This window comes from Charadrius vociferus, unplaced genomic scaffold (assembly GCF_000708025.1).
Source record: "Charadrius vociferus isolate BGI_N301 unplaced genomic scaffold, ASM70802v2 scaffold167, whole genome shotgun sequence".
Taxonomy (NCBI): domain Eukaryota; kingdom Metazoa; phylum Chordata; class Aves; order Charadriiformes; family Charadriidae; genus Charadrius; species Charadrius vociferus.
The window spans coordinates 106,923-131,598 of record NW_009649460.1 but is presented as its reverse complement, the minus strand read 5'-3'; the positions used below and the strand labels follow the sequence as shown (position 1 = coordinate 131,598).

Here is a 24,676-nt window from a genome sequence, read left to right as displayed (position 1 = left end):
GAGCCGGCGCTGAGGGGCGGTAAGGGTGCTGCTCGACTGGAAGTGGGTACAGGCCGCTTATGGCCGCCCCGCTCATGACTCTTGTGCCCGGGCAGCGTGGCAGCGCCGAGGGCCGATCCAGGGCAGGGCAGATGCCGTGTTGGCGCCGCTTTTCCGGAGAAGCAGAGCGGCGTGGAGACGGCTTGGGGTGTTGGGGTCAAAGCTGTCGTTTCGTCAGGCAAGCGAGCGAAACTGAAACCCTCTTACGTTGCTGTGATGGGAGTGACAGGTCACGGGAAATCATGTAAATAGAAGATAATCTGGAGTAATTTCAGGGAAGTTCTTTAAGGAGGCTTTATACAGAGGTAGCATATAGAGGGAAAACGAGCCAAGTCTTAAGGGATCTGGGGCATATTTTCTTTTTCTGTAAACTTGCCATACTTACTTTGTATACCTTTAGTGATAACTTTTGCTGTGCTCAGGTTCTTCTGCATTTGTCGTGAATAAGTAACTTGCTAGATGCTTGTTTGTATTTTGTTTAACAAGCTGTTGAAATTCCAAATACTGAGTGTGAGTAGAGCTTGAATCCTGACATCAACCGTAGCGCATTGATTTCTGTCTGATAGCGTCAGCAAGACTGCATTAATATTTACATGTTGTTCTCAGACAGCCGAAGTCCTCTGTAGCTCTTTTGAAGACAAGACTTGAAAAGACTAAATGGAAAGGAAATAATTTTGTCTTCTGATACCTACTGCTTTTTACTTAGGTGATAAAGAAAAAAGAAGGGAGCTGAGTTTTGTGCACATCAGCTCTGAAAGATCCAGTTAACTGTCACTGAATCAAAATAATTTTCTCCACAGAGGTCACTAGCTGAAATCTGATAGCCGTGTGTAGGAACTCGACATTGTTACAAAGAGAGATTTTTGGGGAAAAAAATAAAACATTTAAAATGCCTTTTCAGACAAATACACCCTTTTGTTAATAAAATTTGCATGCTCTTGTTTTTCAAAGATGTAGCAGAAGGACTGGCATTCACAGCCATGACTAGGGAGGTTTGTGTGTCTGGCAGGACAGTGTAGGTGTATGGTTCTGTCTGTATAGTATAATACTGTATGATTTAGACATGTTGAAGGACTTAGTTTACCTCTCTGTGGTATTGTACTGCACTGTGTAGGTATAATCTCTGCCGAGCGAAGACTTTTGATTAATCTAGTGTTGTGGACTTTTTTGTTCTCCATCATTAGTTGGCACGATATGGTAACATGGGTAATATGATGAATATGGTTTTGCATTTTAAGGTATATATGATTAGGCTATATTTTTAAGAAAGCTTTAGCAACTTCTATTACAAGTATGTATTATTTTCAATTCTGGTGTTAGATTTCATGCCAATACTAGCTTAGATAAGCCCTTGGTTGTCTCTGTAGTATTCACTGACTTTTATCTCTCTTGGCATATCTTTCCAAACAGGTGTTTCTGAAAGTCATAGGGCACTTCATTATTTGTGGCTTCCAAGCCAAAAAAATAGACTTCTGTGTTTGGCTGTGTGATCTCTGCCAAATATTTAGATTACTTAGAACTGGTCCGTGTTGATTCGGGAGAGGGTCTAATCCTTTATTAAAAGAGTCGTCCTGCCTGTTTGGCTTGCTGTTGTTGCGATAGCTTTTTGTTGGCTTTATCTTTCTTTATTGCTTCTTTAATATGTTTCCTTATGGATATAATTTCATGAGATGACCTTGGGTCATGTGTCAGTCTTAAAGACTGAAGATGTGTGTGTCCTAGTTTCCTGCTAAAATAAGGAGGAACCTGCTGGGTTTGCGTGTGATTTTTTGATGTGGTTGGTGTTCCTTTGAAACCATGCTTCTTTGAAAATTTTGTACTTCTTTGTTATATATACCCTTTCAATTTAGAGACCTTTCATTTTTCAGTTTTCATGCATTTGTTTATTCTTTGTTAAGGCTGATCTGCTGCATCAAGCCCATTAAGTCATTCTCTTTTATTTTTGTGTATATCTTACGTGAATGAGAGAAACTCCCTTTACTAAGAAAAATATCATATTTCTTTTTAAGAGCGAGAACTCATAATTGGAAAGGGACTTGTACAAATAAAACATCGGAAAATACACATAGAAGAATTTCAGTTTGAAAGCAGTTGCATATGATTTTTCTTCCTTTTCATCTTTCATGTGTAGGAATCACTAGAAAGCCTGGCAAAGGGCTCTATTTCATATTTAACTGAGTGCTATGCCTTAGGTACAGCCTCCAGAGCCTTTATATTTATTTCATGAACAGTTTGTAATTTATAAGTGGTAGTATCTCTCAGCTTTGTAGACTGATATTTGATATGACAGTATTGAATGAAACCTGCAAAAGCGGGGGCAAAAGAGAGTTCAAAGATGCTAAAGTGAGAACCCCAACACTCAGAAATGTAGGCCTCCTCGTTTCTGAGCCTGGGAATTCCTGCATGTTTCCATATCAGAAAGAAAGTTCTTCAGCATTGCTAATTTCTGTGTACGTAGAGTTTTATAAATGAAGAACCCATGAAATTCCAACCCCCACAGTGAAATGCAATTCTTTGTGTTATTACTCTTCTAACCTCTTTTGGGAATGTTGTCTATGGCTACTGCTTATCGTTGTAATAGTTTTTCTTAAGTACAGCAGAAGGGCCATGCTTTATAGCAGTATTACCATCACTTGGGGCATTTTATTGTAGTAATTGAGTTGTGGAAGTTTTAGGAGAATTAACCTACTATTATTTTTAGTTTAGATAACATAAAGAAGATAGAGGGTAAATAAAGCAAGCATCAATATTTTAAAAGAGGTATTATTTGAGCTTACTAAAAACAATAAACATTTAACTCCTTCTGGCATGTATACAGAACATGAGAGAAAAATTTGCTAATGTTTTCATTCTTGCTCTCCAGCAGTTTCATTTGGAATGAACCCTTTCTGTTCTTGGCGCATAAAATAATTATGAAATAACTGAGATTTATGAAGAAAGGTATAGTGCAATATAGTCTGGAAGAAAGGAGTCTCAAGTTTGCCTGGGGATAATTCTGGAAAACTAATAGATCTCATAAAAATATCACGCTGATACACTTAGAAGCACTTTCCTTTTAGATAATAAATTAGCTGGGGGTTGTTAAAACATGATGGTTTTCCTTAGAGCCAGGAACTAAGGAAACTAATTCAGGAACTGGTTGGTACTCTGCACTCTTAGAGATTGACTTTGGTCACTTTCTTCTGCAAAAGCAGAGAACAGACCATGGACAAGAGCAAGGAGTGGATGACCCCAATCTTAAGTACTCTAAGTATTTAGGCTATAGAAGAAACAGTGATTTATAATGAGAACTATAAACAATCATTTTACTGAAGTAGTTGTTTTGTTGAATGAATGCTCTTTTGCGTTCACAGTCTTGGAACCTGGGATTATAAAAGGTTACCTAAATGTTTTAGGGCAGGATAAGTATTTTGGACTATTCCTGAAGCTTTGTGTCATTGGGCTGCTTTTATTCCCGGGTCTTTTGGATCTCATTGAACGAGTTTCTGAAAGCAATCACTAATCTTTCAGAAATTGCTTCGGTTAATTTCTGAGCTGTTCAAGATTAATTTCACTAGATGCTGTTGTCCTGGATGCTTATAACTTTTCAGAGTTGTCTATAACCCATTCTAACACCTGTCTCTGTCTTTTCTACTGTCTTCAACTGGAAAGACAGAATATACTGGCTATCTATATCACTCATTGCTTTCTTTCCTATCCTGTTACATCATGGCTGTATCTCATCTCCTGCTTACTGCTAATACACGTGTAGGATTTTTTTTTTATGCCTCTTAAGATGGAACCCATTTTGCACCTTAGCGTTAACTTACTACTTCATATTTATACTATTCTGCTATCCTAATATTATGCTATTTATTTTCTGCATCTGTTTTTGTGCCTTTAATTGGTTATCTTGTCAGTTGTTGTGCCATTCATTTACTGCTTTGCTTCTCAGTTTCTTGAGTTCATGGAAACTTTCTAGACCTGCTCTGATTTCTTCAGAGGAAGTTCAAACACCCTCTTCTCACTTCTGTCCAAATTGTCTCTGTTATTAAAGACTCAGTCCTCCCAGTTGATGAGAAACAAAATAATACCTTTTCTTCACTTCCTGAAACAAAAGGGGATTTTTAAACTAATGACCTGGCTATCTGTTGAAAGAGCAATGTATTGGGGTACAGTCATCCCTTTATAGTCCTATCGCTTGCCTTTACCAGCCAGCCCTGTCCTTGCAATTGCTCAGCAATTCAGTCTCTACCTTTTTTTTTGCCTTTTGTTTGAATGTCTTGACACGGCTTCTGTTTTTCTTCTCTTTGATTTCCACACTACATGTTCGACAAGTCTGAACTTTGGAATGAGGCGGAGTGCATCACATGTATCACACTTTTGGAACAGGTTTCCCCTTTTAAAGGAGCATTCCTGTCCCTTTTATGTCACTGCATGTCTGCAGTGCCAGGTATGATGCCAAATCTAATATGGGGAATGTAGAAAGACTTGTATTCTCCCTGTTTTAAAAACACAGCAGGTGCAATGTGATCAAAGATCCATACAGTCCATACGGTAGCTTGTCTAAGGGAGGAATAACAGATGCCTAAAGGAAGAATAGATCGAGTAGACGGTAATGCTTTCCTAATAGACTTTTCCAGCTTTCCATGAAGAATTCCATTACTTACTTATTATGTATGACTGTAGCTTATATTCATGGCTGTTTAATGGATAGCCCATTATTTTTCCCTCTTGTTTTTCTTGTAACAATTGCAGTTTCCATTCTATACATTTTCATTAGTCATTCTTTAGGTGATAAATTTGTAGTTTCTTCCTATTTTATTCAGAAACAAAAGAAAATCCTGTTAGGAAATGTCTTTTACTTTCTATGGTGATAAGAAACTAATAACAACTTTTTTTTTTTTTTTTCCTAAGCCTGTCTAAAAAAAGATAACTGTAGAGTTATACTGTTCCTGCCAAGTTTCTACAAGAAGCAGGTTATTACCAAGGAACTGTAAACTGTTGAAAAAAACATTTGTAACGGAAACAGTGATGTTTAACTGTAATGCTTGTGGGCACTTTCAAACAGCATAACTTTTCCATCTCCTGACTTTCAGACTTCCCAAGTACCAGTTCCTTGCTGCTACGTTGCTTTAGTCATCACTCTGTGTATATATAGTAGCTTCAGCAACACTTGTTCATACTACAAATACGTTGCTCAGGGTGGTTCAACAGAGTGTTGTTGCTAGCCTGATACACAAAACAAACATAAACCTAAACCTATGGCTTCCTTTTTTTCTTGGTGACATACACTTGTCGGTGGTGTCCAAGTTATGACTGTTAAAGAAAAACGTGACTATTTTCACTAGAGGAGCAATAAAACCATCTTGATGTAAGTGAATGGTAGTACATATAAATAGATGGAATTTGAAATCTGTCCAATTTTATACATCGCTTGAATATTTTCAGGTCCCACATCTACGCTATTTCCTGTCATTTTCTTGCATTAGTCTTTTTTTCCATGTTTCCTTTCTCTCCTCAGTTGTGGGGAAAAGAAGGGAACAGCAAAGCTGCCAGAGAATATGAATGAAGAGAGGTGATCAGCTTTCTGTAGTTTGTTCCTGCATAGAAATGAGTTTTAGATAGGAGTATCACCCTTTAATCTTAGTGCTAGTCCCCAGCTGTAGGCGTTTCATAGTGCTTGGTGCTCACTTAGAGCTGTTGAACACCATCATCTGTCCAAGCTCAAGTGAGCAGTGATTTCCCCAGCTTTTTAATTGTTAACTTTGCAACAGCTTTGATTTCCTAAAAATGACAGTGCTAAAAAAATCATTGTCACCTGTATTAAGTAAATGCCTTCTGAATGCCTGTGCTTTGCAGGACTAGGAATTGTTGTCACCTAACATGTCTTGTAACCGTTTCTAAAGCTTTCTAAAGTTTTGGGGTTTCTTTTTAGGGATACATGTAGCAGTTTACTTCTGTATATGTTCCACCAACATGCATCTAAAATTCTTGTTTCTTATTTCAGAAGTACTATGGAACCTCCGCGGCCCTGTAGGTTTGGAAGGCTTAAATCCAAGTTTGGAAAGGCGTTCTCCATTCCAGATGATTTGCTGGCTTAAGCGCTTAATTAGGATGGCTTTTGAACAAGTTGGACTAAACATGGAATCAGTAAGTGTTTCAAACTTGCTTCAAGTTTTCAGAAAAATCAAGTATAGAAAGCACTTCATCTATTTCAGTTTGTGCTTATCTATTCCAGCAGAACACTTTAAGTATACTCAATACTTCTATGATTCTGCATTGCTGAAAAAGTATGAAGTTTACTAGTTGGACACGAAAGTATTGAATAATATGTGTTAAAAATACCGGTTTGATGCCAGTTTGATGTTTGATGCTGGACTTCTATGTATGTTTTGAAGCTGAAGTAAAATTTGCAACTGATTTGTAACAGTGATGTTAATTCTTAAATAATCTTATTTCTTTGCTCTTATCTTGGAGATATGAGAAGCCCCATGAAACTGAGATGATGATAATGTACTATATTTACCTCTCCTGAAAGTGTTACAGTACATGAGAGCAATATGGCTGTGTTCTTTACTGGGGAAACAGGAATGTGCATGCATAGCTCTCCTCTTGGAGCAAAGTGTATATAGTTTTCTTTGAATGCTTAGCAGAGAGGGAGAGCAATCTGCTACACTTCAATTGTTTTGTCACTGGGACCTTTAGGAACCTATTTTGAGTATAAGTATAGGCCTCAATGCAGTAGTGCCTGTATGTTGTTGAAATATTTTAATGTTTCAACAATGGGGAAATCCTTAACAGCTATGTGAAGTATTTAGAAGGGCAGCTCTTACTCTGGGTTATTGTGGTAGAACCTTTTATCAATCTTGAAAATCTTTGGAGAGGAAAGTGTTTATACATTGTAAATTAAAATTACCAATAAGAATTTGTATTTCAGGATTTTATTCAGACTTTAATCTGAGACTTCAAGCAGTGTAACCTTGCAAATTCAAAGTATGAGAATATGCTGGACTACCACGGGTAGTATTGTGATCATTGTCAGCAACATCTTTCAGCCTAAATAGGAAGGAGGAGCAAGTTTTAATCAGTTTCCCCCTGTTCACTATTTGTATCAGGCTTGTGATAATGCAGTTACATCTCCAAATGTCAGCTGTTCAGCTGTTCTGGACAACAGCAAAACACTGATGCAATAAGAGGGTATGACTAAGTAATACTTTGCAAACTTGCTCTGCCAGTGCTTCAAGTCAACAAAAAGTTGTGTGAACTTGGGTAGAGCAGTGCTGAGACTTATGAGCTCAGCTGAGCAGTGTGCTGAATTTATTTCTATACCTTGTGGCACAGTTTGCAAGCAGTTTTCTGAAAATATTTTCCTGGAATATCTTGAATTACCAAAAATGAGTCATTAAAAGTTTTGGTGCACCAAACCACTGTTGTTGAACAACCTTCGGGGCATTAGGGCACCAAATATTTTCCAGGATCTGGGTGCTAGTCAGCGGCTTGTCTGTAGTCTGAGCAATCTCTAGACAAGTTTTGCCACTTGTTTAAAATGCACTGCACTTACATTCCTAATACAGCATGTAGTCTAGACTCCTTTGCTATTGTGGAAGTAATTTTGTAATTAATTAACCCTTCCCTTGACTAGTATTATTTTTTTCGATGCAACATCACTTTGAGGCTATCGCTAACAGTTCTGCTTCTAACATCAGAATCTGTTGTGAATAGTGAGGCTGTATTACTGCAGTGGTTTGTCAGTGACTTTTTTTGAGGGCTCCTGATCTACCTGCTCTTTGCTCAGATATAGACAAACAGTAATGTGGTTGTCACAAATATGAGGTCTTTGTTTGAGGCACCCAAAATGCAGAATCAAGAGAGTACTCTGCATTGAAAAAAAAAAATTGTGTTCAAATTTAGCAGCATATTAAGCAAGAGAATGTATGTTTCATAGAATGGAAAAAATGAATCTGAGTGGATTAATGGCAAAGTTGCAGCTCTGATGTAAGGATCTAGCATAGCATATGTGCAGTGCACATTTACTTTGTCAAAATTTATACATTCCAACAAAGCCAGAGGAAGGAAAGATACTTGTTTAGAAACAGGCAAAATGTTTGTGTTAAGTTTCTGAGATCACATAATCTGGAGATAAATGCCATAAATCTTTTTTTAATAGAACCTTCAAAATCTAAGAGTAGTGATCTTTGCTCAACATATCAAAATGTTATTCAGCTGTGTGTTGTGAAACTCCCACAGCTGTACTTGACTAATAATACAGGCAATATTGCCATGCCAGATGAGGGGAGGGTTGTTTCAGTATTAATAGCCTGGATTTTATCTAACTTTTCTCTGTTGGGCAACCTTCTAACAGGATATTGAATTTGCTTGAAGCTATGAACCTTTAAAAACTAAGATCTGAGTAGTAAATTTGTATCTACAGCTGTAAGTAAACACTGGCCAAGTTTTTTAAATTACCATACAGTGTTCTAATTGTTTACTAACAACATAGTCTGTGTTAGAGTCTTCCCATTATGCCTTTTCTTTGCATTGTTTTTGTTGCCTTTCCCCCTGCTGAAATCTTTCCTGTTTCTCTCTGGGTGTTTTGTTGCTTCTGTTCTGGCACAACTTATAGTATTGCCCTATGATAAAAGTCTCATTTGATTTCATATACCTATGATAAACAGTAGAGCAAACATTCCCATCATTAAATACAACAAAAGAAAGCAAATTCCATCCCTGATGAAACAACATAGAAATGTGAATTGCAGTAGAAACAGTTCTGATAAAGCCAGCTGTGGTGAGGTGCTGTGGGGAATTTTCTCTAGGCGAACATGAATCTTTTTTTAGGACAAAGTTTCATTCATATATATTTTCCTCCTTTTACTTTTCCTTGCTCCTTAATTTCACAGTTACGTTTTCATGCTTATGCTAGCTGATAGTTATTTTCATTGACTGGTAGACACTATTCCTGTGTTAGAAGAGCTCTTAATTTAAAAAGAAAAAACCACCACCTCTCTGGGCAGCCTGTTCCAGTGCTCCACTACCCTCAAAGTAAAGAAGTTCCTTCTCATGTTAAGATGGAACTTCCTATGTTCAAGTTTATGCCCATTACCCCTCGTCCTATCACTGGGCGCCACTGAAAAAAGACTGCTCCCATCCCCCTGGCATCCTCCCATTAAGTATTTGTATGTATTAATAAGATCCCCCCTCAATCTTCTTTTCTCTAGACTAAAGAGACCCAAGTCCCTCAGCCTTTCCTCATAAGAAAGGTGCTCCAGTCCCCTAATCATCTTTGTTGCCCTTTGCTGGACCCTCTCCAGCAGTTCCCTGTCTTTCTTGAACTGGGGAGCCCAGAACTGGACACAGTACTCCAGATGCGGTCTCACCAGGGCAGAGTAGAGGGGGAGGATGACCTCCCTCGACCTGCTGGCCACACTCTTCTTGATGCACCCCAGGATGCCATTCGCCTTCTTGGCCGCCAGGGCACATTGCTGGCTCATGGTCATCCTGTTGTCCACCAGGACTCCCAGGTCCCTCTCCACAGAGCTGCTCTCCAGGAGGTCAGCCCCCAACCTGTACTGGTGCATGGGGTTATTCCTCCCCAGGTGCAGTACCCTACACTTACCCTTGTTGAACTTCATAAGGTTTCTTTCTGCCCAACTCTCCAGCCTGGCGAGGTCACGCTGTAAGGCAGCACAGCCTTCTGGCGTGTCAGCCACCCCTCCCAGTTTTGTGTCATCAGCAAACTTGCTGATGGTACAGTCTATCTATTTTGGGAAATGTAGAATTATATAACTTTATGAATTATTCATGATTGAGTGGCTTTTCTTGAAACCCCTTAAAAAGAGGTGTCTGACCCAATGCAGATTCTTTATTGGCTTGAAAATGGACAAATTGTGCTTTTGAAGGTGCTTCCAACTCTCAAAGGTTTCTGTGTTAACTCATCTATTGCTTTGTATTTAAACTTAATGCAAGGACTGTCTTGAACTTAAACAGCCATAGCTATATTGTAATGACAAAAACATTTTATGCCAATTTGGCTATAGAATGTAAGGAGTTCACTGGTACAAATTTCGGTGTATATATATACTATTCTATTCTAATGTGAAAGGAATAACTTTAAGTATGTTTAGCACAAGCATAATGTGGAAGGATAAGGGAAAACTATTCCAATATGATATAAAAATCAGTTGCCTAACAGCTGGCTTCTTTTTCCTTTCCATCTAGGTGCTTTGGTCAAGCAAGCCTTATGGTTCATCTCGAAGTATTGTAAGAAAAATTGGTACTAACCTCTCTCTTATACAGTGTCCAAGAGTTCAGTTTCAGGTAGGTGTTCTCAACAGTTTAGAATATGTGTTTTGCTATACAGATAAAGGGATTTGCTCTTGCATCAAATGATCTTAAGTAAACATGCAGTTCACTTAAATAAATGACTAGAGGGTTTGTGAAAGCAGAATATGATAAACTGGGCACATAGGAGAATTGGCTTACTTCAGTTCTTCTCACTTCCAGTTCAGATCTTTTCCAAATGTGGATTCTTCAGTTTCTGTACTGCCTAAAACCTGAATCCATGTTGCTGTAACACTCATAATGAAACTTGAAACAATTTTTTTTTCCTAAGGAAATTGGAACTTCTAAAATGAGGGAATACAGTATAAAAAAGTTAGTATTGGAAAAAATACATTCATAAAAGAGAAAAATGTTTGAAACTTATTTCTATAAACAGTACTTACAAACCTGGCTTAAGAGGCGTGTAAAGACGAACAGTGTTACTTAAAAATATTTGAGAAAATAAACAACTTTATCAGAAAGTAAAAAATTGGTAACAAGATAACGTGAGTACCCTGTTTGCTTTTGTGTTAAATACAAGGCTAGCACTGTATAGGTGAAAGGGGAACATCAATTCTCTGCAGCTTTCTGACTTGTTTGCTTTTAACTTCAGCTGCATATAGCGGGAGGGTAAAGAGTGAGGATAAAAACTTAAGGAGGAGAAAACCCTGGCTTTTTATAACAAACCTTTCAGGAACAGATGGGAAAATGAAAGCTGTTACACATAATCTCCAACTCTGTGTGTGTTAGGGATAGGGGGTGGATATAGATTGGAGAAATCTAGTGTTTGAAACTCAGGCTGAGGGAGGAGTGTCTCTTGGGCCGAGCAAGGGTGGGGAACCTAAAGATGAATGGTGGGAATCATCACGCACGCTAAGACAAGGTAATTTCCACGCAACTAAATTTTTCACTGTTTAAATTAATTTCTTTATCCTGTATTAAATATATGAACAATATTTAGATTTGAAATTACAGTACTAAAATCAGATAGTTCATATTACCATAGAAGCCTTTTTGGTGTGATAGTAAAAGCCGTGCTAAAATTTTGCCTCTCTTAAATAATTACACTGAGAAACTAGGGGGGGCAACCATCTCCCGCTACTAGTGGCTTGGTGAAACTTAAAAAATAAATATATGTGGGGGTAGAGATTTGTGCAGATGAGAAGGACAACAAAATGACATGGGTATAAACTTTTGGATATATAATTAATAGTAATTATGCTAGCAAAAGGCTCTGAAAGGAAGATTTGAAAGGAAGTGAAGTCCTCCTATAATGTGTCCGATTTTCTGTACTGTAAAGGCCATGATGCTTATTCGCACATAGTTAGCCAAATGCTGCCTTCTCTTAATATGGTTCATAAAAGAAGACATTTCTGGTTTATGTTCTTGCAAAGAGCTGTAAGATACATCTGGGGAATCTGTTCCTGAATATTTTTAGTGTTGAAATGAAAATATGTATATGTCTTCGTCTGAATTCCGTGTTAGAATAAATAAAATATTTGCCTTTTTTCCTCTTAAAGAGATATTCAGTCAGCTTTGCATAGATTTTGTGCACAGTAAGTATGAACATTCATCTTTTATTAGATGAAATGAAAGGATTCTAAAAATAGAAGTACAATTGTCAGTTGATTGAATTAGAAACATGAATTGAAAAATTTGAGCCTTGAAACACATAAAAATATATATGGTTTGTGCATTTTAATATATAAACTGCTGAACATGTAAAAGTGTGATGCTAACATCTGTTTTTTATGTCTTTATCTCAGTGTTAAGATTCTATAGTGAAGTTCAATACTGGTCTCAATCGTTTTTATGCTGTTGCAACTGACGCTTTCCTATAGCTGTTTCTTCCTCTTTCTTTCTTGCCAGCTTTAGCTATATTATGAAAGGACCATGCACTGAACCTTGCTGTAAGTCACTTTATTTAAAAACCAAAGCAAACCTTACTTGCCTCGTCTGAGGGTGCATGTATATCATCAGTGTTTCTAACTTTATCTAAGAGCAACATAATTTCCACAGGTCTTAATTTTCCTTATCATAAATGGATAAGAGATATTGAAAGAATCTCTCTGCTATTTTCATTCTTTCTTCTCTTCTAGCATGCTTTTGTTCAGCTAATCTGAAAAAAGAGTAGCAGCCTAACATTTTAATTTTTGAGGGCTACTGTTATAATATCTGTCTCCATGGATCTTGCTATAGTCAATATTTAGATTAATTGCTAAATGCTGCTTTTGTGTTCAGTAAGTTATGGCAGAGCTTACCTTCTATACTCTATATGGCATGAGCAAATGAAAGTGGTTCATATAGTTCTTTTGTATGTCATATTTTTTAGGTTTATCTGTAGTCTTTAGGAGAAAATAAAGTTAAACTTACCAATATAGCCTAGGTAGATTCAACCAAACCTGCAATACTGTCTCTCAAGATCGTATCCTTCAGCTACAGCATCTATGTTCTAGTCCCATGCTTCTGTTTGTCTGATGGAAACCTGATAACTCGGTACAAGTTTCCTAAGGAATTGGTGTGCATGTAGCAAACATCAGAATTTACTGGTATAATTTGAAAAAATCATAGCAAGTTTGTCTTACTTGAAGAAGTATTTCCAAATGTGTGCTATCTAACTGTATTAGTAATTTGAAATTAGAGTTTTTAATCTATCCTTAAATATATAAAAACATTTGTTCTACTTTCCACTTCTTGGAGCGAACAAAAAGTAGGAGTCCTGCTTTGACATCCTTCTGTGCAGCGTTTCTGTAGTGTAGAGGTTATCACGTTTGCCTAACACGTGAAAGGTCCCTGGTTCAAAATTGGGTGGAAACATTGGCAAGGTTGACTCCTTGGGAGTTGGACTCAGTGATTCTTTATGGGTCTCTTCCAACTCGAGATATTTCATGACATCAGCCAAAACAGTATAGCATGTGTAGTCTTTTCTTCAGGAATTCGCAGAATAATGGGACTGAAACGCACAGGCATGTGTGTGTGTGCGCAGCATACATGCACACTAAAATAGGCAAAAAAGCCCGTGAAGGAGGCAGCAGGGAAAGCAACTACCTAGTTTCCAGAGAAAGAAAAGCAGGCTACTTCCATTGTTTCATTCAGTTCCGGCCACCCAGCAAAACTGGACCTCTGTTTTCAGCTCTGTGTTACCCATTTCAGGTGCTGGCAGAGTAGTTTTCAGGTTTTCTTCAGCTGAGATTGGCTGGAGGAATAGAGTAGTCACAGAGTTGTTTAAGCATCATTCTACAGACAGGCAAAGGTTTTAAGAGATGGGTATTGGCTTTTAACCTTTACATTAAAGTAAAAATCTTGCATTAACTTCAAATTCAAAATCCACTGCTGTGGAAGGCCTTGTTGTTTTTAGGGATAGAGAAAAGAAACATCTGTATATGCGGTAACAAGCAGATTCTGTTTATGTATAAATACGAATAAAAAAGTAAGAAGAAACTTACATCACAGTATAACAGAAGGCTTGCTACTAAATGTTGGATTAGAAGTTATTTATCTCACAGTACAGGAAACCTGGCTGTAGTAAATGCATTCCTTACTGTTGATCTATAAAATTATTTTTGATGCAAGTATGTGTAGTGCCTTTATTTAAATGTGTCTCCAGTCTTTTCATGGTAATAGTTCCTTGTGTGGCCGTTACCATCAGGAAAATCTGTATCACCTGCAAGAAGTGGCTAATGTATTACGGATTTTTTAAATTGCTGTTAACACTAATACAGATGCTGTGATCATGAAAATCTCTTTTTAATATAAAAAAGAAAAAAGCTAAGGAAACCTCAAACAATGAAAATCCTAACATGCAATATAGTATTCTTCTAGACTGTTTTAAAGAGAGGCAGACTGTGATGGTATTAGGCACAACTGTTAATGTGATAAACATATTACCATCTGTGCTGATGCTACCTGGAAAAAACCCTGTTGTTTCCAAATGATCTGATGGTGCCAATACACACTCCTGGGAGCTGTGATAAAGGCTCACATACAAGTTGCGAGAGTGTGAGGTGAAGATGACTAATCTCAATTTCCAAAGCTGTTTGTAACAACTCCTGGGGAAAAAACAACCCCAAACCCACAACTTCTATCTTCCTGGGACGTGCGTATCAAAGGCTACAATGAAAATATCTATGAATGTTCTTCAGAAATTATTTTACCCCATCCAGACTGCAGTCCTACTGTGATAGGTCTGCTACAAACGCAGGTTAATGCTAACATTTCATAGTTGCTGCTACATAATAGTTTCCTCTTACAGAGGTGAGTTGCCTTGAAAATTGACCTAAGTGCCAACAGGCTGGATCCAAACTGTCTTCTCAGACTCTTACATACTACCACCATCTTTGTCAGCATTACTAGCTTCTTGGCCACTCCCAGCAGCCAGCAGGACTTAAACAGCGGCAATGAATCGTGCAAATTTGCCCTGTGGATTGTATGTAATGCAAGCAAAAGAGGTGGCATAGTTGCATTGGAAATAAGTAACTCAAGGTGACAGACTGAGCAGAAGTTACTGAAAGATCTGTAATTTTTATTTGCTAAGATACCAGGCTGCTCAGTCCAGTGACTAAGTACACGTGCCCTCGTCTAACCCAGGGAAGCAGCCAGTATTTCAAAGTAGATTTGGAACCATAGTTCTGGCTATGGAGCATGTGTTGATGGTCCAAACAATTTTTCAAATCTCCCCTCAGGTCACTTAATTGTAAATCTAAGAAAGCTTCCAGTCTCTGGAGCCTGGCTCACCTTTGGCTTCAAACAGCTATAAAGCTAATGGCAGAACCATGCTGGAAAGTGGTCAATTTGTTTGGCGTGCTGTAAATAAGATTGTTAGCAAAAACATTTTCTGTTATGATTGCATCCTACCTCTCACTCAAAGTCTTTGTGGTTACTAAGCTAATAGAAATGGCTCTTTGGTCCCGCCCCCCCCATGTAATGTACACACCTTTATTCTTGCACAGAAATTCTGGAAGTTGTAGGGGAAGGCAAACGTGCTTCAGAATTTCACTTGCAAAATAATATTAAATCAGAGCAAAAGACTTTAAAAGTACCAGTAGCCTTAATGTCTCTTTTAACTTCTCATCATGAATATAATTTAACAACGTTATTTGAGTTAGCAAACACTTGAGAATGTTGATGTTTGTTTGCATTGGATTTTTAGTGTTCAGTAACGTTATGTGATAGTATATGTAGTTAGCTGTGAACCTCTGTAAAATGTTCAGCAGACTAGATTGAATAGTTTGAAGTTGGTGAAATGGTTCTGGACCCAGCCCAGAACCGAAATCAGTGTGCTAAGTCTACAGATGTGTTTTGTGCATGTATGTGTTAATAGTTACATGTAGCCTCGCTAAAAGTATTGGGTAAAATAACTGTGACTTGGGCTGGGAATAGTGACTCTAAAACCTTCAATCTTGTCTTTGAAATTTAGCTTACTTCTCATGCCATAGAAGGAAATCATCCTCATCAACTTAGAGAAGATGCAGTGGCTTCCTTTGCAGATGTGGGGTGGGTTGCTCAAGAAGAAGGTGAAGTCTCTACAAGGCTCAGGTATGCTCCTCAAATCTTCTTTTTGAACTTCTGAACTGAGAGGAAGCAGCCTAGCTTCTCTCCAGCGAGCATCTACTGTGTATTGCAATTAATGGAGAGCACTTGAATGGTGGGAGAAGAGAGAGGGAAGAGTGACAGAAAAGGTAGGGTCTGGAAAAGAAGGAGCAGAGGTTAGACTAACAGGATTATGAATGAAAGACTGGTTTGAGAACATATAGGAGATTGGCTTTATACAAGGAAGACTGTGGGGTTTTTTTATTTAATTATTGCAAAGAATTGCATGTGACAGCTTCAAGCAACCTTGTCCCCACAGAAGTGTCTGGTGTGGTATGGCACAACCGCATACTCTGATTCTTCAGTTCTGAGATTTTCATCAATATGGGGCGGTGTACTGTACAGCTTCCTGATTAGCAGCTATGGTCATTCTGACAATCCAATAATTGGCACATTGTTTTTCACCTTCCTGGTTAAGGCTCTGCGGTCTGCTAAAGACAAATTACAAATTCTGGTTTATATTTAATCTTTAATCTTCGTAATGAAAACTGGCAGGGAAGTATGTGAGCACCTGTGTCCAGAATGATGGGATAGGTACTGTTGTGTTGGACCAAGAATACTACATAGCACTGTAGCTGTGTGAAACAGGTTGGCTGAAGTGATGAAGTTCTCTATTCCAGCCTACCCAAATTGCTGCTCAGACTAGCCAGAAACAAAGGTACAGTTCTGTAGTGCAGAGGAAGCTTTTCTTCTAAGCAAACTAACCTTCCAGAGAAAGGCACAGATTGTTGGCTTCAGAGATTACTGAAGGATACTGTTCTTAATTTGAAAGCATGGAATAGGTTAGCAATGACCTCGATGCCCTCCAACATGACTCGCCACAGTGAAGCTTTGCATAACAAACATTCTGGCACTGCCACATTAATTTCACAAACTCAGAGGGGAGTCACAGAAATCTATGTTTGTTTGGGAAACACTATTTGTAAAGTCTATTTGATGTGAAGGAAATTAACTGGCCAATAGTACTTTTGCTTGCGCAGAAACATTTTGTTTAAGGATTGAACTGTAAAGCTATTATGTTTAATGGAGACAACAGGGAGAATAGCTCTTTGGTGCTTCAAAGAACCTATTATGAAAGATGTAGGACTTGCATACGCGCTGAGACTTCTGCATGTGAAGTGGGGAAGGGGGACAGATGGATGTGGGATGGGACTAAAATAATCCTGCAGATATATAGTGACCTTAAGGCAAACAGCTTATAATGGAGCATGGTAAGTGAATTACTTAGCAAATATGATTATTTCCGTGTGCGCCATTTATTACATCTGTGCACAGTATCATGTAGTGGAGCTAGTATGCATTAGGTGTTTTCCAGACATTTGAAGTTCTCTGTTTCAACAAGATCACGTAGGTGTTACTGATAAATACACATTCACTGTATACTTACTTCAGTAAACAGTCTTGCAGACATAGTTGTTTCTTCTGCGAATGCAGTTTTATAGAGGCGGCAACTAAACGACAAATCATTTTTCCCCTACCCCCAGTCAGAGCAGTAGTAACAAATCAGGCATATTTTTCCACAGTGTTATATTCCAATCAAGACAGTTCCTTAAGACATCATTACTGCTCTGAGTGGAAAATACCCTTTGTTATTTAGCTATTCTGCTCCCTTAAAGAATCTCTAGAAGGCAGGTTTTAAAGACTGAAATGACCACGGGCTCCTTCCACTTTACATATTTAGGGAGATGGCTGCTATAGGAAGCATCCTGTTCTCTTCTCAGCTTTAGTTGTTCTCTATTCCTATCTAAATTTTAACATCCTTGATAATATTCAATTGTGCTTGATCAAATTTCTGCAAGTTGTGCTGATGTTTTCTGTCAGTGTTGTAGAAGGCTCAAATGCGTATCTAATCCCAGATTGAGGTGGTCAGAGCACAAGGCTTGTTCTACCCCTAAATCTTGGCTCTTGCTTTAAGCCTAGCACAACTGCAGGTTGTGTATCCAGAGTAGCTTACCCCATGCATCCAAAGCGATGGGGCTCTTAAGCTGTATCAGTCTGGACCCATTCTACACGTTTTGAAAAGTCAAATCACTAGCCACTGTTCTTACTCTCATGTTTGAATAAATAACGGACACCTAACCCGCCTGAGAAGTTTTGTGATTGAAGTTAAGGAGGACTGAGGAGTTAAGTATGTGGTCATATTTTACAGTTCCAATGTTTATGATAATCTGTTGTCATTAATTCTTATCAAGTTTACTTACAGAATCATAGAATGGTTTAGGTTGAAAGGGACCTTTAAAGGTCATCTAGTCCAACCTCCCCTGCAACAAGCAGGGACATCTTCAACTAGATCAGGTTGCTCAAATACTTGAGATAAACTAAAAATGTTGGTGTTTCAGTGAATACAACATTTTGTCAGTGCTTATTGGAGTGCAGATGCTTAGTAATGCCTCAGTGCTTAACGTAGCTTGAGCTTTGATGGGTAATAAAGGAAGGCAACAGAGTTGCATTTCTTGCTCTTGTGAGAAAAAGGAGGGAGCTTATGGACTCTTTTAAAACTGTGTGAACTTTTCTTCTCTATAGTTTTATTTACTGTGTTAGAAAACTATATATTTATATGTAAATACATTTACTGATAAGCAGCCTCTGTGTCACTAAGCTGTTTCATGTACTCTGTACTCCCAACACTGCTAAAATAGAGGGCTGTCCCTTCAGAAGTCCAAAAAGTAGAAAAATATGCTGGGGAACTAAAAAACTCTTCCTTCTTCTTCAAAGGAATCAACTTACAAGTAACTATTTGCAGCCTAAGGGGGAAAAATGGTAGCATTTGGGCAAAATAAAATTTAAATCTCAATTCCAACAGAAAATAAACTATGAGGCAGAGAAATAGATTGGGGGTGAAGGGGAATGTATTTTGTTTTTCTCCCAAAATCAAGGATTCCACAAAAAGCTGGCTAGAGAAAGAGAAGAAATGCTGCTAGTGATGCAAACAGAAAGAATGTGAAGCTCTTACTTTAAGCTATATAATGTCTTAGTGGAAGTGATTTGTGTAAAGACAATTTTGAAGTCAGGCCTTCAACTTGTATTCCTGGTTTGTATGTAATGTTGTGCTAATTTTTTATCTATTACAAAGTCTTTAAAAAAGTAATCTTGTGATATTTTTGTTCTAGGTCAGAAGTTTGGTCAAAACCAGCCCAGCCTCTTTCAGGTGATCTACATCATTCTGGAAAGTCCCCATGCAGACAGATGTCCTTACAAAACCCATTGGAAGAAGAACCAGTGTCCAGGAACACAGCGATCGCAAATGAAGAAGCTCTGCAGAAGATCAGTGCTCTAGAAAATGAACTAGCTACTTTAAGAGCACAAATAGCCAAAATTGTAATCTTGCAAGAACAACAGAACTTGACAGCAGGTATTAAATTTGCTGTACTCTTAGCAAAAAATTAGTTAACAAATTTGTCCCTTTTATAATTAATAATGTGCTAATTCGTTTTTGTGAGGTACTGTAACGCTGAACACTTCTCTGTATTGTTTTGGTTAGTTTGGTAGACAGGGACGCTAACCAAGGGATACAGAATAGGTCTTGAAGACAACAGACATGCCAGATTTTCTGTATTTTCTAGTATTCCAAAAGTCTTCATGTTTGTGTGAAAGTCTGCCAGAATTCTGAATCTGTAGATGAGTAAAGTATTAAACAGCTTTCAGAGCAAAGCTTATGATAAACACAATGGCTTAAACCAAACTAAAAGCATGTAACTTAATTACTAACACCGAAGTCTTCTCATCCAGTAATGAAATAAGCGCTCTCATATAACGAAGTAATCATACAATATGCTAATTATACTTTTGGGATACGTAATATACATCTCAAATTTATGAAATAAATAACAGTAAAGGAGATTGTTTCCTGGAATCATCTCTGGGATCAGACACATTGTCCAGATGGACCCCAAAGTGGTGCACTGCTTCTGGTAATGAACAGAATAATTCTGATTTTCCTGAGGTTTTTTTATTCTCTTTCTCTCACTTCTGACTGCCTTCTAGTTTTAAGTTTGCCATCTCCAAAGATTAGTGGGAGATGGCCCTTGTCGACTGCAAATGACAGCCATTCAGTTTTCATTCTTTCCCAAGGTTACTTAACAAGTACGGTTTTGCCTTAGTTTACGTATAAAATCATACTCTGATTCTTCAGATGCTCTAGTTTAGTTTTTGTCTGCAAACTGAGAGCAGTTACTTTATTTTTCCTTAACTATTCCTATTTAAAACTATGATATGGTTTTAAGGATCACATGGTTTCACTCTTGAATTGTAATTATTGTGGGGGGGTTGTGAAATAATTAACTTACTTTTCATCGTTGTCCCTTTACCTCTATTTATTCGGAAAATTAAATTTTTATTTTCTCATCTTTACCTCCCTCTTCTGGTAGAGTATGGTAACGACACTGTATGTCTACATGTACACAGTCCTCTGGATTATCTATATACATATCTTTTACACACTTTATCCTCCAAGCCTCAAAGCTTTGGTTTGATCTGGTTTTGTTGATTTCCTTAAAGGTGCATTTGAGCAGAGGTTTCTTCATTTACTTGTCAAGTTATTACTGCTGTTATATTTATAACGTCAATTTTTAGGTAAAGAGTACAGGGAACTTGAAATCAAGATTATCGTGAAAATCTCTGTCTTCAGACAGATGAGTAGCTGGCCTAAAAATCCTTAACCTCAGCGAGCTGGAATAAGCTTCAACTTAAGCACTACTTGAGCTCAAATTCACATTTCAAAATCTTGCAGTGTAATTTCTCATTTGTGATAAGTAGGAAGAAACACTGCTCACATGGCAGATTGTATGCAACTTCCAGCTCAGTGCCTGCCTCTCGGAAGAAAGTGAAATGCTGGTAACATTAGGAGCAGAACACAACTAAAAGACATCACGACATCCATCCCATGGCAGCAGGGACATGAATGCTCCTAGAACTTGAACTAGAAATTCAAAGAATGCTTCTCACTCTTCCGAGAAGGATTTTTATGTGGCTTTTCAGTTGAGTCAACTTAGGTGGTTTAGGAATGAAAAAATTATACTATAATCTAAGGAAGACAGAGGGAAAGCAAGTGAAGCTAGTGTAGTCATATTCTTCCCTGAGCATTTGTGAAATATACAGGGGATTTACAAGTAAACTGACACGTAATGCGTGTTTTATTTCTAGTTGGGTCAAGCCCAGTTGCTGCAGCTCCTGTCCCTGTTGCACCTCCACCACCACCACCTCCTCCTCCGCCACCACTCCCTCCCCCAGGTCTACCAGCGAGTATGTCTGCAATTGAGCTCATTAAAGAAAGGAAAAACAAAAAAACGAACTCTGGACAGAATCTGACAGAAAATGGGCCAAAGAAGTCTGAAATACCAAACATGCTAGAAATCCTCAAAGACATGAACAGTGTGAAACTACGCTCAGTGAAAAGGTAATAAATATAAATAAATATCAATGTATTAGCATTTGCATTAATGATTTGTTTTAATGACTCAGAACTATTTCAAGGTGAGACAGATGCTGATGTAACATCTGACAAACAATGCAAAAGCATTCACAACTCCTGAAGCTTTGTTTTGGACTCTGTTAATACTTCTCATTTTCTTTTCTAGATCATCAGAAGGTACAAAATCTAAAGCGGCTGACCCTACAGATCCAGCAGCATTAATAGCAGAAGCACTCAAGAAGAAATTTGCTTATCGATACCGAAGCGACAGCCAAAGTGAAACAGAAAAAGTGATTCCAAAGACTGAAACAAAGACAAAGACTGAGGTAGTGCTGGTGAGTATTGTGATTCTGAACACATGCTTGGACTAAATTATAGTTGTTGTTGTGAAAGCCAGTGTATGTCTTTCTGCCAACATATGCAAATACCTACGAGTTAGCATCCCTGCCCACAAAACCCTATGAAGTACTGCAGATAGGCCAGGATTTTAGTATCAAGTTTTAAGATTATGTACTCTCTTGGCCCACGTTTTAAAAGCCCTGTTATAGTTTTTTGGGGTTTTTTTTTGAAACAAAAATCTTTTCTGTTGCCATAAGCATGAGATGTTCTGAAAACTCGATTCTTAAGGGCTCATATCAGAATCAAATCTGAACTGAGTTTGCCTGTTATTAACTAACCTTAACCACTCAGATAGTGCACGTGAAATTTTGAAGCAAGATCCTGAAACATGTTAGCCATTCCGAGGAATGCAGAAAGCTAATTGTTCAGAATGCCTGCTGGATCTTGGTATAGGGTGTTTTCTCTAATAATTGGAAATGCTGAGTAAATGAAACCAGTTTCTTTATAGTGCGAGAATGTTAAAATGAAGTTATATTTAAAATCCACACTATGATGCAAGTTAATGGCTTCTAGTTTATTTCAGCTTGATTTGAATTTGAAGGAAGGGGATTTTAAGCAGTGAATGTTGAAGGTGCAAGTTTCTAGCAATATACACTTACTTAAAAAAGAGGCTAGTATAGCTAAGTTCTGTTAGTAAACAATCCTTGAAGCCTTGTGCTATAGCACCAGAGAGGAAGAGTAAAGAGTTATTTTTCCCTTTGTACACTTAAAAAAACACACATAGAACTGCAAAAGCTGGCTGCACTCTGAATTAAGTTCTGAGGAAAAGAAGATTCCCAAGCCACAAATCTCAGGTCTTCTGAGTACTTCAGCTTATTAACATTGCCTTACTTGCCTTCTAGTTTAGGCCTTTAAGGTATACTCCTGTAATGTTCAGACTGTTCTTCGTACCTACATGGCTAGATATTCCCCAAGAATCAGTCACTCTTTTCTCAGCATTTCTGGGACTTTAAGGAAAAGAACATGAGTTGGCAATGTTTTATTCACACATAGGTTTTTCGTGACTTTCCAGTTTTGAAATTTACAGTCCATCTTTGGAGATTAAGGATCATCAAGTCCTCAAAAGCTAAGAAAATTGAAGGCTTTAATTTGCTAAATGACAGAATGTTGGGCTGTAATGCATAATGAGCTAATAGACATCTATCATTAATTACTTATGAATATGTAACTTCTTTGCTAGATCGTTGCTCGGATGATATCCTTGTATGGTACAGTTTTTTAAAAGGACTTGCACAAGAATGCAGGATAGAGTAAGAATAGAAATACTGTTAGACTGCCTCTCGAGCAATTGCTTGTATTGGATGCAGGTAACTGCATCTGTCGTCTTATTTTGCTGTGGTAGAGTGAACTCTCTCTAGTCAGAGCTGCTCCAGCAGGTGGTTAGCTGCCTCATCCGAGCAATTTCAGCTGATTGCTGACACAAGTTTCCCTTTACTTTATGGTTATGAAGTAGGTGAAATCCACAAGCAAAGCAGGAGGTTGACAAAGGAAATTCTCTCTGCCCAAGTTCTAGTTTTACTTACAACTCGGATGCGTAATAGTTGACCTAGGTTTCTGTTGAAAGCAACCTGAATGTGTTTCTGGTTTCCTCCTCAGTTTGGACCGCACATGCTGAAGTCTACAGGAAAAATGAAGACTTTAATTGAAAAATCTTAACGTATTAAGATCACTACACGAAAGACTGTTGAGCTGTTTTGTTTGAAATCTTCTATGTTGCAAATACCACTAGTACTGAGTGGTCTCTTAACAACACGGGGAAAAAACCTAATGTGAAACGTAGAACTGAGGCACTAAACATGTTTGTATGTGATTTATCAAGGGGAATAAATTTTACCATTATACTCAGGTATTAATTTTGTATTCAAACCTGGCTTTCTACTCAGACTTATGTGGTGGTTTTAGTTTATTAACACTAAGTTATATTTACAACATTCTTTGTGCATAACTGACCACCTTAAAAATTTGTGTACCTGTTAATAACGATAGCGATACACCCTTAAGTTAATATCAGTTATCGGAGCTCTAACTGTAACTTGCACTACAATGTTTAATTTGATACTGAATTTTTCATGTCGAAGTCTTTCTTTTAAACTTAATTTTAGCAAATTTTTAGCCCAAAGAACACCTGAGTGCATTCTGCTTCCTACTGAAAGAAAGTGAGAACTTAAATCTGCTGCAGGGGTCACCCGGTATGAGACATTTTTAGTAGTAGCACATTTTTGTGCAGGGTTTGTTTGTTTCAAATGAGCTTGCAAGGGTGAGAGAGAAAACCTACTTGTGTCATCCTGTGGCCAATGTAGACTGCATGACAAGTGAGTCAATCACGCTCTGGGGGCCTCTGTGAATAAATAGGTAGTCCAATGAATTTGAAGTAACCAGTAGACAGCAGCAGAGTAAAATACTTAATGTCAGAGTATGTGTTAATTAGTGTAGAAGTGGTGTAGACAAGAAAAAAAGCTGCAAAGTACCGTGGGGTGCAAGTTGCCAAAAATATATTGCTCATCTCAGCTGTGCAAAGAGATGCTCATGGACACCTTTTTATCCCCAGCGGTCTTGGGTCCCTGGATAGGTTTCTAGCAGCTGGGGACCCCACAAGCCCCCATGCTTCTATTTGCAGGGAAGAGATGGTATAAGCTGTTGCACGTAACCTGTTTTCCAGGGAGAGCCCTTCTGGGAACTTCCCATAGCAGCTATTTGCTGCCAGACCTGTACAGAGCTAGTTCATTAACCCACCACCTGAGCTCGTGTCCCCAGCCACAGATGTAGAAAGGGCCCAAGCTAAAAATAAAATTCAGGTTGAAAAAAAGCTGTTTAGGAACCAGAGAGCTACAACTCAGCTGCACACTTCAACGAAGCCAGGCTTTGCTCTGGCTGTAGATGAGCGTAGAAAAAGCTGAGTCTGGGTATTTCAGTGTTCGGAGTTGGTCTGGCTGCTGG

At 38.1% G+C, this 24,676-nt stretch overlaps 1 protein-coding gene across 2 annotated transcripts; it reads left to right on the top strand.

Annotated features, from left to right (window-relative positions):
• Positions 1-6,038: 6,038 nt before the first annotated feature.
• Positions 6,039-23,802, top strand: MTFR1 (mitochondrial fission regulator 1). 2 transcript variants are annotated; one of them, XM_009889778.1, is made up of 7 exons: positions 6,039-6,171; positions 10,240-10,338; positions 15,758-15,876; positions 19,041-19,312; positions 21,115-21,325; positions 21,507-21,675; positions 23,336-23,802. In XM_009889778.1, exons 1-7 carry the CDS (start codon positions 6,106-6,108, stop codon positions 23,393-23,395), a joined length of 996 nt encoding a protein of 331 aa, XP_009888080.1. In that variant the 5' UTR covers positions 6,039-6,105; the 3' UTR covers positions 23,396-23,802. The 2 variants fall into 2 exon arrangements, with proteins under 2 accessions (XP_009888080.1, XP_009888081.1); XM_009889779.1 differs by lacking the exon at positions 10,240-10,338 and having other exon boundaries at positions 6,106-6,171.
• Positions 23,803-24,676: the final 874 nt, after the last annotated feature.

Bases quoted from the DNA above. Each gene is read 5' to 3' on its own strand.
- MTFR1 (XM_009889778.1), top strand. From the start codon at position 6,106: ATGATTTGCTGGCTTAAGCGCTTAATTAGGATGGCTTTTGAACAAGTT. The intron at 10,339-15,757 runs GTAGGTGTTCTC...TTTGAAATTTAG, and splicing joins GTCCAAGAGTTCAGTTTCAG to CTTACTTCTCATGCCATAGA. The intron at 15,877-19,040 runs GTATGCTCCTCA...TTTTTGTTCTAG, and splicing joins GAAGTCTCTACAAGGCTCAG to GTCAGAAGTTTGGTCAAAAC.